Source organism: Bos grunniens, chromosome 10 (genome assembly GCF_055505025.1).
Source record: "Bos grunniens cultivar Pamir isolate PY7600 chromosome 10, Bosgru_T2T1.0, whole genome shotgun sequence".
NCBI lineage: Eukaryota > Metazoa > Chordata > Mammalia > Artiodactyla > Bovidae > Bos > Bos grunniens.
In genome coordinates this window covers 42,132,813-42,150,427 of record NC_141174.1, presented here as the reverse complement: position 1 = coordinate 42,150,427, position 17,615 = coordinate 42,132,813, and the positions used below count along the sequence as shown (strand labels likewise).

Here is a 17,615-nt window from a genome sequence, read left to right as displayed (position 1 = left end):
GATGACACAGAGGCAGAAAGCGAACAACTAAAGAGCCTCTTGATGAAAGTGAAAGAAGAGAGTGAAAAAGTTGGCTTAAAACTCAACATTCATAAAATTAAGATCATGGCATCTGGTCCCATCACTTCATGGCAAATAGATGGGGAAACAGTGGAAACAGTGACAGACTTTAATTTCCTGGGCTCCAAAATCACTGCAGATGGTGACTGCGGCCATGAAATTAAAAGATGCTTGCTCCTAGGAAGACAAGTTATGACCAACCTAGGCAGCATATTAAAAAGCAAAGACCTTACTTTGCCAACAAGGGTAGGTCTAGTCAAAGCTATGGTTTTTCCAGTAGTCATGTACGGATATGAGAGTTCGACTATAAAGAAAGCTGAACGCTGAAGAATTGATGCTTTTGAACTGTGGTGTTGGAGAAGACTCTTGAGAGTCTCTTGGACTGCAAGAAGATCCAACCAATCAATCCTAAAGGAAATCAGTCATTGGAAGGACTGATGCTGAAGCTGAAACTGCAATATTTGGGCCACCTGATGCAAAGAACGGACTCATTTGAAAAGACCCTGATGCTGGGAAAGATTGAAGGCAGGAGGAGAAAGGGATGATAGAGGATGAGATGGTTGGATGGCATCACTGACTCAATGGACATGAGTTTGTGTAAGCTCCGGGAGTTGATGATGGACAGGGAAGCCTGGCGTGCTGCATTCCATGGGGTTGCAAAGAGTCAGACACGACTGAGCGACTGAACTGAGGTAGAAATTCTAGAAATTCTATAGCAGAGAAACTATTTTCTATCACAATATCTATTATCTTCTCCTTCCCCAGTAACAGACTTTGATTTTATGTGCAGAAGCCATGTACCCAGACAAAAGACTTCTTCAGTCTCAGATAAAGAAGACTTCATTTTCTCTTACAGCTAGTTACAACCATGGGACTAAGTTCTGGGTAATGTGATGTAAGTGGAAACATTGTATTGGGCTTCCAGGACTTTCTTTAAAGAGAACGGGCCTTCTTTGTCCTTTCATCCATTTCACTGCCTAGAGTAGAGGTGAAATGGCTGGAGCTCTATCTGCCAGTTTAAACTATGAGAAAAAGAGATATACTTTAAGGATGGCTGAGAACTGACACTGTCCTTGGACTTCCTACCTCCAGGGAAATAAATTTTTTTGTTCAAGCCTCTCTTATTTAGGAATTTTGTGTTATTTGCAACTGAACCTGACCCTAAGTAACTCATCTACTTTTTGTCTACATGATGTCTAACTCTACATGGCACTTTCATAGATATTATCCCATTTTCAACAGATAGGAGAATATACATTCTCCTGTTTCTAGCTGGTCCTGGTTCCAGGAGAGTCAATGATGGCCAACCGCAACCATTAGAGAGCTGTTTACCTACCCAGGTTGAAGACCATGGGAAAACTGGAAATATTGGGTTCAGCAGGCAAAAAGATGTTGTTTTCAGAGTTAATGACACCTCTAGGGGAAACTCTGCCTCCATTTTTTGAAGCTAGGCTCTCACTGTTGGAAACTCAAGCCTTCTTCACTACCTCACTTCCTCATCTTTAAAATGGCATTGGTCTCTGCCAAGAACTTTATATAAATATTGTCTTGTGGAAATTTTTTTTCTAAAGTAGAGCTTCACCAATCTTTTCATTCCTCACTGATTGGCTGTTGGACTCATCCTTAGTGAAAATTCTTCAGGAGTAGGTATTGCCCAAAGACAGCTCTTCAGGAGTACATCTGCTTTGTGACAGACATGGTATCCATGGCTGGAGTAAGGGTCCTAGTGCTCTGATGCCACCTGCTGCACTTTGTTCCAAGGTACCAATTGGTCCAGGATCTCCCAAAGTTATTTCTGTCTTGCTATATTTCCACCTTCCTCTTCTCTCTAGCACGTCCTTCCTCTACGCCAACTCCCACACTGGGTTCTCTTCCAAAGTTGGGCAGGCGTTTTTGCCCAGGGCCCCTTCTCCCTCACTCATCTAAGAAATCCTAGCAGGACCTGGCTGATTATATCATGGCCCACCCTGACCCAGCATTTCCTTGAAACTGCCTGTTATACCCAAGGAACCCAGCCTGGGCAGGCTGGCCCTTAAGGTGACATTCTGATTCACAGCAAGGCACCCTTGGAATGGGTGAATTGTGTGTGTCTCAAAGCAGAGACAGCATACACAGTGGTCTAAGCAGAACCTTGTTTTCCAAGGGTGGTGATGAGAGGGGTTAATGTACTCTGATGGTTTAATGACAATCATTGTTTTCTCATCTATTATTCATATTTTTATTCCTGGCAGTCCTATGAGATATTTTGTGTGAATTCTATAGACATGATCTGCAAAGAGGAGAAGGGAGCAAAAACTGACAATTAGTGAGCACTAAGTATGAGTTAGGGTCTTGCACACACTGGCTGCTATCACAGCAGGGAAAGGCATGCGGCTGTAATGAGTCAGCACTTGGTTCTAGACAAGCCCCACTGCGGGGCCTGTACAAGCCAATAAATCAGAGCAGCTTACTCTAAACTCGGAACCTTGACTGTGTCTTCTGCAGCACAGAGATGACAGGCCTTGGATCTAGACTTGAGCTCTCTGGTGCCCTGGGAAGCAGAGGAGTACAGTGGCCGCAGCACAGGCTCTGCAGCCAGGCAGAGCTCCTGGACAGATCCTGGCATCATTGCTCAGCAGTCAGGGGACCTTGGCCAAGTCACTGAACTTGCTCTGATCCTGTATTCCACATCTGTAAGGTGGTGATGAAAATAGTGCTGGTCTTCAAAAGTTGTAATGATTGAATGTGAATGAAGGTAAACTGTCTTTTGTTCCATAATTCTTAGGTCTCATTAATATTATTTTCATTGTTACTAATTGAAGAGGATGTTCTGACATCCTGGGAAAAAGGAAGTTATCTGCCTTGCCCACCCACCCACCTGGAATGGAGGTCTACTCAGTTAATGAACCTGCTCTGAGGTTGTTGGGGCAGTTTTTCAGCTTCTGCCTTTTGACTGAAAGCTGCCTGGCTGGGCTGGCTGAGCCTCTAAGGCCATTCCCCACTCCCCAGCTGCAGATCTGGTTTCTTTCACCCTCATAAAAGGCCCAGGCAGAGATGACTATGAAAGCCAAGATTTCCAGGGTCCTTAGGGTCAGAGAAGCAGTCCTCAGAGGCCATGGCTGCTTTCTTACCTTACCTGGTCCCACCCAGTTCCCCTCCCTCCTCACCCTTTCTGGGACTCATTCCTGAAGAATAGGGACTGGTCTGAGCCCCCGCCAGAACAGTGCCTGCCTGGGTGAGCAGACTCCCCTGGGGTACCCTGTCCTCTAGGCATGAAGTGAAAGTCGCTCAGTCATGTCCAACTCTATGAGACCCCATGGACTATACAGTCCATGGCGTTCTCTAGGCCAGAATACTAGAGTGGGTAGTCTTTCCCTTCTCCAGGGGATCTTCCCAACCCAGGGATCGAACCCAGATATCGACCCCAGGGATCGAACCTAGGCATGAAGACCTCAGCAAAGATTCACATCAGCCTGCTGGGCTCCTGTTGTTCCTTCCTTGTCCAGGCCCATGTGAATGTTAGGAAATAGTTTCTTTGGACCGTGTTGGTGTCCTCAATTTCTGTGCTGTGCTGTACTTAGCTGCTCAGTCATGTCTGACTCTTTGTGACCCTATGGGCTGTAGCCCATCAGGCTCCTCTGTCCATGGGGATTCTCAGGCAAGAATACTGGAGTGGGTTGCCATACCCTCCTCCAGGGGATCTTCCCAACCCAGGGATTGAACCCAGGTCTCCCACATTGCAGGTGGATTCTTTACTGTCTGAGTCACCAGGGAAGCACAAGAATACTGGAGTGGGTAGCCTATCCCTCCTCCAGGGGCTCTTCCCAAGCCAGGAATCAAACCCAGGTCTCCTGCATTGCAGGCAGATTCTTAACCAGCTGAGCCACCAGGGAAGCCCCAACTTCTCCTACTTTGTGCTAATTTTTCTTTTAGTTGGCTAGGATGATGTAGACTCTACTCTGTAGGGAGTAAGAATAACAGCTTCAGGGGCAGGCAACCCAGGTTCAAATGGCCTTTCTTTACACTGCCAGTCATATACTTGGTGAGGCAGGCACTGTGTGGCGCATGGTGCCAAGTGCCCTACAGGGATTATCCTGTGAGCCCTTATAGCATCTCCATTAGGCAGCTGTTCCTAACAGATGAGGGCATTCAGTCACAGAGAGGTAGAGTAACTTTCTCAAGGCAGCATAGCATGGGATCTGTAACAACAAGGAGGGAACCCGTGGGAGAGAAGAAGAGAGGTGAGGTGGAAAGAAAAAGGAAGTTTGCTTTTTTTTTTTTCTTTTTTAATTTTATTTTATTTTTAAACTTTACAATATTGTATTAGTTTTGCCAAATATCGAAATGAATCCGCCACAGGTATACCCGCGTTCCCCATCCTGAACCCTCCTCCCTCCTCCCTCCCGTACCCTCCTTCTCACGGTACTGGATGCTTGGGGCTGGTGCACTGGGACGACCCAGGAAGTTTGCTGTTAGGATTTTTTTCAGTCTGTCTCCTCAGCCCCAAGGATGTGGAGTCCAACTGGCTTAGTCACTCCCCTCAGTTTTGTCAGGAGGAAGTCTGATGGCAGAGAGAGGAGGTCAGTGAACATTGATGGGAAAATTTATGAAGATGCAAAAAAGCCTTCCCAAGGAAAAACCATTCTAACAGGTTTGGCAGACAGGATGTGAAAAGGTGCAGAATTTCTGGGGCGAGCCAGGGGGAGGGGAGCAGGAAGTCAGCGAGGATGCATTTTTAGCTGGTCAGGAGTAACCATTTAATTCTGTGTCTGGATCTCAAAGGAGTTCAGGCCATCAGAGTTATAAATATACATGAGCCTAATGCAGCCTTGTGGGCAGTAAAACAGTGAAGGTGGTGTCCCTGATTCCAGGGGCAGCCGGTTTGTTTTAATTTTTGAGTTAATGAGCAATTTCAGATGCAAGAGCCTTGGCCCACCGAGAAATGTAACTTTCAGCTGAGATTTTCTTCTCTTTTCTGATATGTGCTTTCCACATCCTCTCAGTGTTTCAGCACTTTCCTCTTCTCCATTCCAGAAAGAACCTGCATTTCCCTTTCTCAGCTCCTTTCCTGGATTGGTGTGTGCTAAGTCTCTTGCAGTTGTCATCATGTCTTCAGAATGCATTTGATAGGTACAGGAAGTTGCACCAGAGGGAGATGGAACCAGCAATCAATAAAAAAAGAACTATGTTTCTAAGAAGATGCATCATGGGGCTTCCCACAGGAGTTGTGTACCATATGTTCTAATATCTGTGGAACAATGGATCTAATTTTTAGTTCTTTTGCTTGGCTTTCCCAGCCATCTCAGCAAAAAAGAAAATGGACATTTTAACCTGCTGCCCAGCTTACTGATGACTTATACTAAAGATTGCTTTACCGTTTAACCCCTTCACTGTTATCACAGAATAAAATCTCTCCCTTCTCTTCCTCCAGCTTTATTTCTCCTGGCTACTAGTTTAGTATATTTATGGTGCATGAGTCATCAAGCTGCCCTTTGATTGGATAAAAACCAAGCACCCCTGAGACCATCGGTCAATTACAGCTATTCTCAGCTTCATTCACAGATTTATTAGCTTGCACACACAGAGAGAAATTCATTCAGCAAAGTTCATTCATAAAAATTTCAACACGCTGCGTATCATCCTGCACATTTCAGCCTTCTGTTGCAGAGAGGCTTCTGAAAGCTCTGAGAGGAGTCGGGGAGGGAGGGAAGCTCCGAGCCAGGGTGGGCAGGCTGGGAGGGGATCTGAGGAACACGGAAGGACCACAAGTCAGAGAAATAATGCGGAGGAGCGCCTGTCACTAGTACTGCTGGCCTGTGGCCCAGATGGGATGCAAGACAAGATCTTCCAAGAGAGGGCAGCCATCAGGAGAAACGAACTCAGGCAGAAGGGCCTTTGGCTCATATAGTCATTCTCCCCTCCCCCCCCCCCCCACCTTTTTTTTTAAATGAACAATCACTAGAACAAATAAAGGGTTAATAGGCCAGACATTGCCCCGCCCTGTGGGAACCGGAGGGAGCAGGTTTGAAAGTTCCTGTGTGCAGAAGGGAGGATGGGGGTGGGGGGCGCTAAATATTTCTGCAAGGCTCCCGCACCGCCAGCGACGCGGCGGGACCGGCTGGCTGGTTCTCCGCCCGGTTCCATGCCGAAGAGTAGGAGGTGAGCGATCCTCGCCGCCGCGAGGCTGGGTCCAAGCTTTCCCAGCAAGGAATCCCCGGCGAGAACACCGGGTGCTGCCGCTGGGCCACAGACTGGACCGAAATCAGCTGGGTAGGCGTTTTCCCCTGGGCTGTTACCCTCGAGGACCCGGAGCCGAGGCGGGCGAGCGCGAGAGCGGAGTTGGAGAGGTGGCTGCCGCAAGTTGCACGGGGCATTGAGGCATTTGTTTCCCGTTCCGTTTATCTAGCAGACAGCGAGGCGATTTATGCAACAGTATCCTGTTTCAGCACTGCCAAGGCTATGCGAGAACGCGGTCAGGACAGCCTGGCAGGACTCGTGCTATATGTAGGACTCTTCGGGCACCCCGGGATGCTGCACAGGGCCAAGTACAGCCGCTTTCGGAATGAGTCCATCACGTCCTTGGACGAAGGCAGCCCGGGAGTCTCGACAGGGAGCAAGGGCTCGCCGCAGCCTCCTTACCCCACCCTGGCACCTCACCTGCCCGCTGAAGATGCTGCCTTGGCCTCCCAGGAGAGCCCCACCCCATTGTGCACCTTGATCCCTCGCATGGCCAGCGTAAAGCTGGCCAACCCAGCCACCTTGCTGAGTCTGAAAAACTTTTGTTTGGGTACCAAAGAGGTACCTCGACTCAAGCTCCAGGAAAGCCAGGACCCGGCTCCCAGCAGCCCGGCTTCCCCTGAAACCAGTCTCAATAGGGCTGTGCCAGCACCTCCGCCTCAGCGGGACCCCCTGGGGCACAGGGCGACCTCTTTAACTCCTGACGCCTGCCCACTTCCCGGCCCTGGGGAACCAACCCCCCGGAACAGACAGGACAGACACTTTGTGCAGCACCTGTTGGGGCTGGGCATGAACTACTATGTGAGGGTAAGTATTTCCCTCTCTGCACTCCTGCAAGGGGCATATTCTCTGCTTTCTGAAAGGGGCTGCGCATCATCCGGCCGAGTTTCAGGTTTGGATAAGTCATCAGGGGGCTTCCCAGGTGGCGCTAGTGGTAAAGAACCCACCTACCAATTCAGGAGACCTAAACGACACGGGTTCAGATCCCTGGGTAGGGAAGACCCCCTGGAGTAGAGCTTGAAAACCCACTCTAGTGTTCTTGCCTAGAGAATCCTATGGACAGAGGAGCCTGGCAGGCTACAGTCCATGCATAGGGTCCCAAAGAGTCAGACACGACTGAAGCAGACTTAGCATGCAAGCACATAAGATATTGTGTAGCTGGAGGGGGCGGAGAAGGGGAGGTGGTCTTATAGGTTTCCCTACAAATATCTGGCCTGTATTGAAATCACATGACTTTTGGTTCAAGAGCATGAACTGGTGCTACATGTTAGTGTAGGTAGTTGCCAGGGTAGTTTCATAGAGAAAGCTGAGATGTCCCTGCTGGACTGAGCATTCTGTACAAGAAGAGTCAGGAATTTCAAATCTAATTAGTGATTAAGACTCAGTAAATTATACTGGCCATTGTGTTTCAGTAGAGATTTTTGTGCTGGAGGAATACATAGTGTATCAGGGACCTGAATTGTTTTTAAAAATCTAATTCAGCATTTAACAAACACTTCTCCAAACATGGCTGAATCTCTAGTCTTGTGTTAGGAGGTAGCCTTAGGTCTTTGGTGCACATTTTTTTTGTCTTTATTGCCTACGCTGTGGCCATGGGGCCTTGTCCATGAGCCATGTGCAAAATCAAGGTCCTTATTGGCCTTGCATCTGCCCTTTTCTATTCCATATCTGAGTAAAAAAAGATTTGGCTTCTGTTCTTCTAGAGCTCACAGTTTCAATCAGGGAAACCAACAAATACAGGTGAAATAATAGAACAATATTTAGCAACATATATCTGGTGTGAGATGCTGAAGGAATTCAGGAAAAGGGGAAGGTTGTTGTGGTCTGGGATTCATTCATAGGGGAACCCTCAGGGGAATGTGCATCTTGGAAGAGCTATCAGATCTTTATTGGCAGAAAGCGGGAGATTCCTGGCAGGGCAAGAATTGGAGCAAAGTCCAAAGGCAGGTATTACTGTGGTTACTGCAGGGGAGCATCATGCTGGGCTTAACTGAAAAAAGAGGGAATGCTGGAGGGTAGCTGGTGGTAGGGAGCGTGGCTGGCACATAGTTGATGCTCAAACGAATATGAGTAAAATAAGGCAAATTACAGACAAATCTCGGGTAGCTTGTGGGGGAGGGAGCAGCTGACCAAAGCTCTTAATGCCTAATAGGGAGTTTTTAACACTCTGACTGGTAAACAGCAACCCTCATAGGTTTAAAAATCAACTACAACCTGATGAAGGTGGTTTCAAAAAGACCAATCTGTGAATTTATTTGTGAAGCAGGGAAAAATTAGCAATTGGGAGGTCCATAAGAAAGATACTCTAGTTTAGGCACCAGGAGTGGTAACATGGATTAATGTGAAGATGAGAGAAAACAGATGAATATGAGTCTCTGTGAAAAGAACCTCAACAGTCTTGGATGACAGAGCAGATCATTTCAGATCATCATACAAATAATAGGGGTGAACATTTATTGAGCAGTGAGTAGACTGCTGAGTGTGTTTATTGCTATTTATAGTGGCTGTGGATAATTATTGATAGAGTTGTGAGGAATGAAAGATAACTTCAGATGTAAGCCTTCCAATGGGATTAGCAATGTTAGTGATAGAGTGAGTTGGGAACAGGGTCACATTATGTTTAAAGTAATGATATTTAACTGGTTCTAATTTGTAGGTAGCAGTTGTGTAAGACTAGCGCTCTCATGAGAAGTTTGATCTGAAAGTAGACATTTGAGAGATAGCCCAATAACTGTATCACACACAGACAATTAAGATCTCAAAGAACGTTAAATAATGAATGCTGAAAGGGTTATAGGGAAAGCAGGCTAGGGGCGGCCTTGGTGAATTGGTAACAAAAACCTCCAAGGAAGATAAATTTATAGGACACTCAGCCCTTACCCTCCCTCACAGTGACACAGCTCATCATGGAAATAGTTTCATGTATCTACTAAAAGTTTGTGGGTACTTGTTATTGGTCAAGTGTCCTCCAAGCTCTAATGGGAGAATGTGGTTCTCCTACCCCAGGCTCGGCACCTGCCTTCCACACCACCTGGACATCCTCTGTCTTCTGCTTTGCCTTTCCTTCCCTCTTGTACTTCCTTCCACCTCTCCACACCCATACGCATATACAATTTCTAATGTGAAAGAGTTGCTGTGTGATCTCCATTTCCCTAGGGAGTGTCTCCACTGGCATTTTAGATTTTTAATGAGGATGCCATCTGTCTTTTTCCTGGTGATAATGACAGATCCTAGGAAAAGTGCTGACCTCATGATCTATGTGAGTCACACTATGTTGCCAACAGACAGTGACATGAAACACCAGTGAACACCTCTTTTAGGAAGTCAGAAATACATGGAAAACCCTAATTTATTAATTTTTATAAAACCCTAGTTTTGAAAGATGGAAGGAACTCAAAATTTATCAAGCTCAATGCCTCTATGAAGAAACTGAGGACTGGAGAAGTGATTTCTTTTTTACGGCCACACAGGTGAGCCAAAATAAGAGTTAGCGGCAGAATCCAGTTGCCCTGTGTGCGCCAGTCTTTGCTCCTTTCACCACAGGTTTTCATCCTGTTTCAGATTCTGCTCAGAATTCTTTTAGATGTGATGTGCACTCATTTTAAAAGATGAAATGCCAACCTGTTAATTTATAGTGAAAATTATTGTGCCAAGGAAACCAAAATTGTGATCTCATCTGTAGAAAAATGTGCATAGAAAGAGTTAAATCAGAGGCTTCTTGATGATATGGAATCAGAGTAGAGGAGTGAGAGAGATACTCTTTTTTGAAGAATTTATTTTATGATGATAACACTTGTTTATAAGTTTCATGTGTACAACATTACATTTCTACTTCTGTATACACTACAATGTGCTCACCACCAAAAGTTTAGTTTCCATCTTTCACCATAGAGTTGACCCCTTTACAAAGCTGTTTCACCTCTGCCGCTTCCCCTCTGATAACCTCTACTATATCCTCTGTATCTACATGTTGTTTTGCTTTATTTATTTTGGTTTTTATATTCCACATATGAATGAAATTACATGGTATTTGCCTTCTCTGTCTGACTTATTTCACTTAGCATAATACTCTTAAGGTCCATCCGTATTGTTGCAATTCTTTTTCATGGCTAATATTCCATTGTGTATACATATATATACATGCATGCTAAGTTGCTTCAGTCATATCTGACTCTTTGTGACCCTATGGACTGTAGCCCACCAGGCTCCCCTGTCCGTGGGGATTCTCTGGGCAAGAATACTAGAGTGGGTTACTGTGCCCTCCTCCAGGGGATCTTCCTGACCCAGGGAATGAACTTCCATCTGTCTCCTGCGTTGGCAGGAGGGTTCTTTACCACTAGCACTACCTGGGAAGCCATGTATATATATTTATATATATATATTTTTTCACATCTTCTTTATCTGCTCATCCATTGATGGGCACTTAGTTTGTTTCTATACCTTGGCTAATGTAAATAGTGCTGTGATGAGCATAGCAGTGCATATATCTTTTTGAGTTAGTGTTTTGAATTCTTTGGATAAATACCCAGAAGTGACATTATTGGATCGTATGCTGCTGCTGCTAAGTCACTGCAGTCGTGTCTGACTCTGTACGACCCCATAGATGGCAGCCCACCAGGCTCCCCTGTCCCTGGGATTCCCCAGGCAAGAACACTGGAGTGGGTTGCCATTTCCTTCTCCAATGCATGAAAGTGAAAAGTCAAAGTGAAGTCGCTCAAGTCGTGCCCGACCCTCAGCGACCCCATGAACTGCAGCCTACCAGGCTCCTCCATCCACAGGATTTTCCAGGCAGGAGTACTGGAGTAGGGTGCCATTGCCTTCTCCGTTGGATCGTATAGTAGTTCTGTTTTTAGTAGTTCTGTTTTTAAATTTTTGAGGAACCTCCTTACTGTTTTCCATTGTGACTGTACCAATTTACATTCTCACCAACATTGTATGAGAATTCGCTTTCCTCTACATCCTCACCAACACTGTTTGTTTCCTTTTTGATAATAGCCATTCTAAGAGCTGTGCAATAATAAGAGAGATTCTTGGTGGCTAGTGGACATAGGGGCAGCTCTTTTAGTCAAAAGACAGCCACATATTCTACTTTCTTATCCACATCATGTGAGTGCTCCTCTCCTTGCCCAAATCTGTTTTATTCATTCTCTTATCTATTGAGAAAATATGTACTGTAGACCAAATGTGTGACAGGAACTATTCCAGGCCTTAGGGACACATCAGTGAATTAAGAGACCAGATCTGAACCCTCATGGAACTTACATTCCAGTGAGGGAAGCTGAGTCATGATGAATAAACCAGTAAATATGTATGTATCAGTTCAGTTCAGTCACTCAGTCATGTCCGACTCTTTGCGACCCCATGAATCGCAGCATGCCAGGCCTCCCTGTCCATCACCAACTCCTGGAGTTCACTCAGACTCACGTCCATCGAGTCAGTGATGTATGTATAAGTAAATATAATATGTCATGTGTAGTAAGTGCCAGGGAACATTAAAGCAGGGGAAGTAAGAAAGGCAGTTAGTTGGGTGGAGATGGAGGATATTGTATTCTTTTTTGTATAAAAATGGCATAGTTGGAGCTCCTTTTAATTTTGTTGTCTTGTGTCTTTTATCTTCACAATAAGTACTTAATTTGCCATCTACTCTAAGTTAGAGTTGACTTTAGGTTAGATATTCTTTTAAAAATAACTCTTTTTTTTGGTCTTATGATATAAAATCAGTTATACAGCTGAGAATACTTTATGAATCCCAAGAAACTATTTTTGAGTAACTTTCATTCAAGCTCAGACCTTAAACTGCCTGAAGGTTTCTCAAGAAAAGTGGTCTAGCAAACCACTCTTTGCTGCTGCTGCTAAGTCGCTTCAGTTGTGTCCGACTCTGTGCGACCCCATAGACGGCAGCCCACCAGGCTTCCCGGTCCCTGGGATTCTCCAGGCAAGAACAGTGGAGTGGGTTGCCATTTCCTTCTCCAATGCATGAAAGTGAAAAGTGAAAGTGAAGTCGTGTCCGACTCCTAGCAACCCCATGGACTTCAGCCTACCAGGCTCCTCCATCCACGGGATTTTCCAGGCAGGAGTACTGGAGTGGGGTGCCTTCTCCAAAACCATTCTTTGAGAGATACCAAATTAGAAATGGACAGCCAGACTGGGTCTGAGCAAAGTAGTGAGGTGGGTGAGGTCTGTTAAATGTGGCCACATGCTGACGTTTGTTCCCACCATAATATTACATTTCAGTTTCTCATGAGATATTTCCGATTCACTTTGTCTAGCAACAAACATTCATGTGGAGGTCTCCCAGGTACCCAAAATGGTCTGTGTATGGTGAGCATGGAAGATATATAACATGACCAGTGCTCTCATGCGTAGAATGAGAGAATTGATCTCAATGACCTTGAAGGTCCCCATCACCAGCATTTTTCTCCTTCCAGTCTTATTGAGATATAATTGACATACAGTACTGTATAAGGTTAAGGTGTACAGCATACTGGATTTGACTTTTATACATCATGAAATGATTACCACAGTAAGTTTACTGAACATTCATCATCTCATATGTTAATGGATACAAAAGAAAAGAAAAAGAAAAACTATTTCTTTGTGATGAGAAGACTTAGGATTTACTCTCTCAGCAACTTTCATATATAATGTACAGCCGTCCCAACACCAGCATTTACAGGCACTAAAGCTCATTTCTCCATGTGGGAGGTATTTAAATATTACTTTCCTTTCCCATACCCAGTTCTCAGATTGCCTACAACTTAGTTCAGAGACTAAATAAATCAGAGGCAAAGAAACTAACCCAGACGGAACTGCCACAGGTTAGCACAGTAGTTCTTACAATAAAACATGGAGAAAGGCTGTTTTCTCCCGGTGAGGACATCGAGACTCAAAGAGTGTATTGTCTACCCTCCACTTTGCAATGTAAGTAAATAGCAGACTGAAGATCCAAATCCAGGCTTATCTCACTCCAGTGCTCTTCTTCCCACCCTCTCCCCTTACCTCCAAGCAAGTCAGGCAGTCCTGCAGGTTCGTAAATGGAGTAGCACAGAGGAAGGACCATACTGGGCAGGAGAACTTTCTAGAGGACCAACCCATGGAACTTGCCTGCTTGCGTTCATTTGCATGATTTCAGTCTCCTCACTTCAGCTGCACCCAGCGTAGCCATTTCCAGAGACTGTATTAGTATCCTAGTGCTGTTGTAACAAGTGTCACAAACCAAATGGCTTACAACCACAGACATTCATTCTGTCTCGGTTCTGGAGGCTAGAAGTCTGAAATCAAGCTATCTGCAGGGCCACGATCCCTCGAAGGCTCTAGGAGAGAATCCTTCGATGCCTCTTCTGGTTTCTGGTGGCTGCTAGCAGTCCTTGGCATTACTTGGCTTGTAGAGGCATCGCTCTTGTCTCTCCCTCCATCTTCACATGTCTTTGTCTCCTGTGTGTCCAAGGACACCAGTCATTGGATTAAGGCTCTCACTAATCCATTATGACTTCATTTTAACTTCATTGTATCTGTGAAGACTCAACTTTCAAGTTAGGCCACATTCATAGGTTTTAGGGGTTAAGACTTCAACTTACCTTTTTGAGCTATGCAATTCAACACATAACAGTTCCCCAAAACATTTATTGCAGTGTGTTTGCCCACAGAAACTTTTTTGCCTATTGGGCTCATCAGTTTTGGGTGCAAATACGATCTTTTGACTTCCTTTGTAAATCTCATGGTATGTTCTCACCATCCATCTTCCCTTTTCTAATGTTGTATCTTAATACTGAGGCTGTAGACTAGTATTGCCTATTGTCTACACTGGATGTGGTCCACAGTACTGTGATGTTCCGTCTGCCCCAACTGTCTTTTCTGTAGGAGAGCACTGGTCTAGGAATCGTGAGGTCTAGGTTAAAGTAATGGCTCTGACACTAGCCAGCTGTGTGACCTGGGATGAGTCATTTCACTTCTTTATTTTCTTATATTTGAAACAAAAGTGTACAGAATGCTATCTGTGATCCTAAGACCCCATGTCCCCTTTCCCATTGTCTGAAATCTATTAGGATCTCTTTTCTGAAGGAAGTAACTTTTCACACCTTTGTCTCAATAGCGAGGAGACAGAATGCCCTTAGCACCTTCTTGCTAACCCTGAGCTGGCTTCACCAGTAAAGCAGAAACCTTGCACTAGCATGGATACAGGTGGTCAACATTTTAGAGAGATGGTGAGAGAGGAGTCAGGTGGAACAGTATCCAAGTATGGGATTCTAGGGAGGAGTAGATGGTGGGCAGGTCCAGGAGGCAGGCCAGTGTGAATGATGGTGGTCAGTACTCTGGGACCATGGCTTTGCTTACTTGGTCTAGCCAGCAGGGCCATGCTGGGGCTTGGCATCCAATCCAAGGTCTATAGGAGTACCAGGAATTAACCCTTCTCTGTTTTCTCTGGGCAAATGTGATAAAAGAAAAAGGCCTTGCCACACACAACAGCAGTCTAATAACTCTAACCTTGAAAGTGGAAGATTTCTGACCCTGGCGAACCCTTGAAGAGACTGTCCCACGGTTTATGCAAAATTATGGGACTTTGGTTGTGTGGATTAGTGGTGTGTGCACAGCTAATGGCAGGGCTTTCTGCCTCTGCTGTTTTCCCTTTTTTTTTTTTTTTTTCGGAATTATTGGTGGATAAAAGAGACATCATACAGGTGCGAGGAAATAATTCCAGCTAAAACTGACTCTTTGGCAATGAGGGTATTATATTTTCTTACTATTTCTTTCTTGAAGTAGATGTAGAAGTGTATTCTGCAAGAACTTAGGAAAATCCTGGCATAGTTGACCCACTGTTCCTGTTCTTTTTAAAACTGTACATATCCCTTGATCTGACCAGTCCTTGCTCACCCCTGACCACTAGAGCGTTAGTTGGAAGATAGTGTTTCAGAGATCACCATGTCCAAAACCTTCATTTTGCAATTGAGGAAAGAGGCTCAGAGATGTGAAATGACTTGCCCCAAGTCACATAGCAACTTAGTGGTAGAACCCAGACAAGAACTGCCAGTTCTGTCTGTGCTCTGCTTAGTCATTCAGTTATGTTCAACTCTTTGCGACCCCATGGACTGCAGCCCACCAGACTCCTGTGTCCATGGGGATTTTCCTGGCAAGGTTACTGGAGTGGGTTGCCATGCCCTCCTCAGGGGATCTTCCCAACCCAGGGATCGAACCCAGGTCTCCTGCATTGCAGGTGGATTCTTTACCATCTGAGCCACTAGGGAAGCACAGTTCTGTCTACAACACTTTTTTTTTAATAAAAAATTGAAGTACAGTTGATTTACAATGTTAACTTGAGGTGTACAACACAGTGATCTATCTATATATATATATTATTTTTCAAATTATTTTCTCTTATAGTTTATTATAAAATAATGAGTGTAGTCTCTGTGTATACAGTAGGTCCTTGTTGGTTATCTATTTTATATATAGTAGTGTATATGTCCAACATTCTATTTTCTGCCCCTATCTTGCCTACCTTCCCTCACTCCCCAAACTAAATGCACTATGCCAAACATATCTACATGATTGAAATATTGAATACATGTCTTTTTAAAAGACCAGAATAAAAATGTTTTTCTGATAGGAAAACAGCCTTTAAAAAACCATGAGAAGGAAAAGGAGATCAAGGAAGAGTGGAAAGGAGCCCAAAATGCATTGGCTTTGCCAGTTTTACCCTTTTGTTTATGGAGGTCCTGGTGGGTGGCAACGTGTCCATGTTGGGCCAGGACTTGTACAACACGCATGGACTGACCTTATTTCATTCATCTAAAACCCCTTGGGGTCATTTCGCATAAGTGGCTTTTCCTCTCACTTCCATTTTCATGCTACTTTAAAGCTAGTACCACACTGTGTCATCACATGGGTTGGATGGAAGCCTCCCTATTTCCCAGTGTGACAGTCCCACCATAAGGAGAGTGATCTAGAAGATACACAGGGCTCAGGGGGCAAGGCCATGTCACAGTGTCTTTTTTAGAGCAGGGTTATGAGGTAGCTGGGGTCTCTTCCCCTCTCCTAAAAGTTATAAGCTTTGGATCTCAGGGTGGTCTGGTCAGATTTGCAATGGATTATCAAAATCATGGTGATCAAAAGATGTAGGCCTCAGTGTTGTGCACAAGTAGCCACTACTGAAAAGGTTGCACCTGAAACAGAGTTTTCTGAAAGGATATTTGGGAAAGTCAAGAGGCCTCAAAGAGCTGGACTTTTGAAAACATTTGTTGGGGGGCATCATATGAGAATGTATTGATAGCATAGCAATGATGATAAGGAAGTATAAATTTGCAACCATAAACTCAGATGTACAGGTTCAGTTCAGTCACTCAGTCGTGTCCGACTCTTTGTGACCCCATGGACTGCAGCACGCCAGGCTTCCCTGTCCATCAACAACTCCCGGAGCTTACTCAAACTCATGTCCATCGAGTTAGTGATGCCATCCAACCATCTCATCCTCTGTCATCCCCTTCTCCTCCCGCCTTCCATTTTTCCTAGCATCAGGGTCTTTTCCAATGAGTCAGTTCTTTGCACCAGGTCGCCAAAGTATTGGAGTTTCAGCTTCAGCAACAGCCCTTCCAATGAATATTCAGGACTGATCTCCTTTAGGATGGACTAGTTGGATCTTCTTGCAGTCCAGGGGACTCTCAAGAGTCTTCTCCAACAGCACAGTTCAAAAGCATCAATTCTTTGGAGCTCAGCTTTCTTTATAGTCCAACTCTCACATCCATACATGACTACTGGAAAAACCATAGCTTTGACTAGATGGACCATTGTTGGCAAAATAATGTCTCTGCTTTTTAATATGCTGTCTAGGTTGGTCATAACTTCCCTTCCAAGGAGCAAGCGTCTTTTAATTTCATGGCTGCAGATGTACAAGAGATGTCATTAAAATATGTGTTGTTGCTGTTGCTAAGTCGCTTCAGTCATGTCCGACTCTGTGTGACCCCTGAGACGGCAGCCCACAGCTCCCCTGTCCCTGGGATTCTCCAGGCAAGAACACTGGAGTGGGTTGCCATTTCCTTCTCCAATGCATGAAAGTGAAAAGTGAAAGTGAAGTCCCTCAGTCGTGTCCGACTCTGAGCGACCCCATGGACTGCAGCCTACCAGGCTCCTCTGTCCATGGGATTTTCCAGGCAAGAGTACTGGAGTGGGGTGCCATTGCCTTCTCCAAAATATGTGTGTGTGTGTGTGTGTGTATATATATATATTTAAACTGTAAATATTTAAAATCATGAAATCCAGCACTAAGCCCTCTCTTATTTGTTTGACAATATTTTCCATTTTGGTCATTGTTTGTCCCCCAGTCTCAGGATCACATAATGAATTGA

General features: G+C 44.9%; 1 protein-coding gene across 2 annotated transcripts in view; it reads left to right on the top strand.

Annotated features, from left to right (window-relative positions):
* The first annotated feature begins 4,299 nt into the window (after window positions 1-4,299).
* SHC4 (SHC adaptor protein 4) overlaps window positions 4,300-17,615 on the top strand; it is a 138,518-nt gene continuing 125,202 nt past the window's right edge. For both annotated transcript variants that reach the window (XM_086320795.1, XM_086320794.1), the window contains exon 1: window positions 4,300-7,083. In XM_086320795.1, coding sequence (XP_086176921.1) covers window positions 6,499-7,083 — 585 coding nt within the window. In that variant the 5' untranslated portion in view covers window positions 4,300-6,498. The remainder of the gene's footprint in view (window positions 7,084-17,615) is intronic.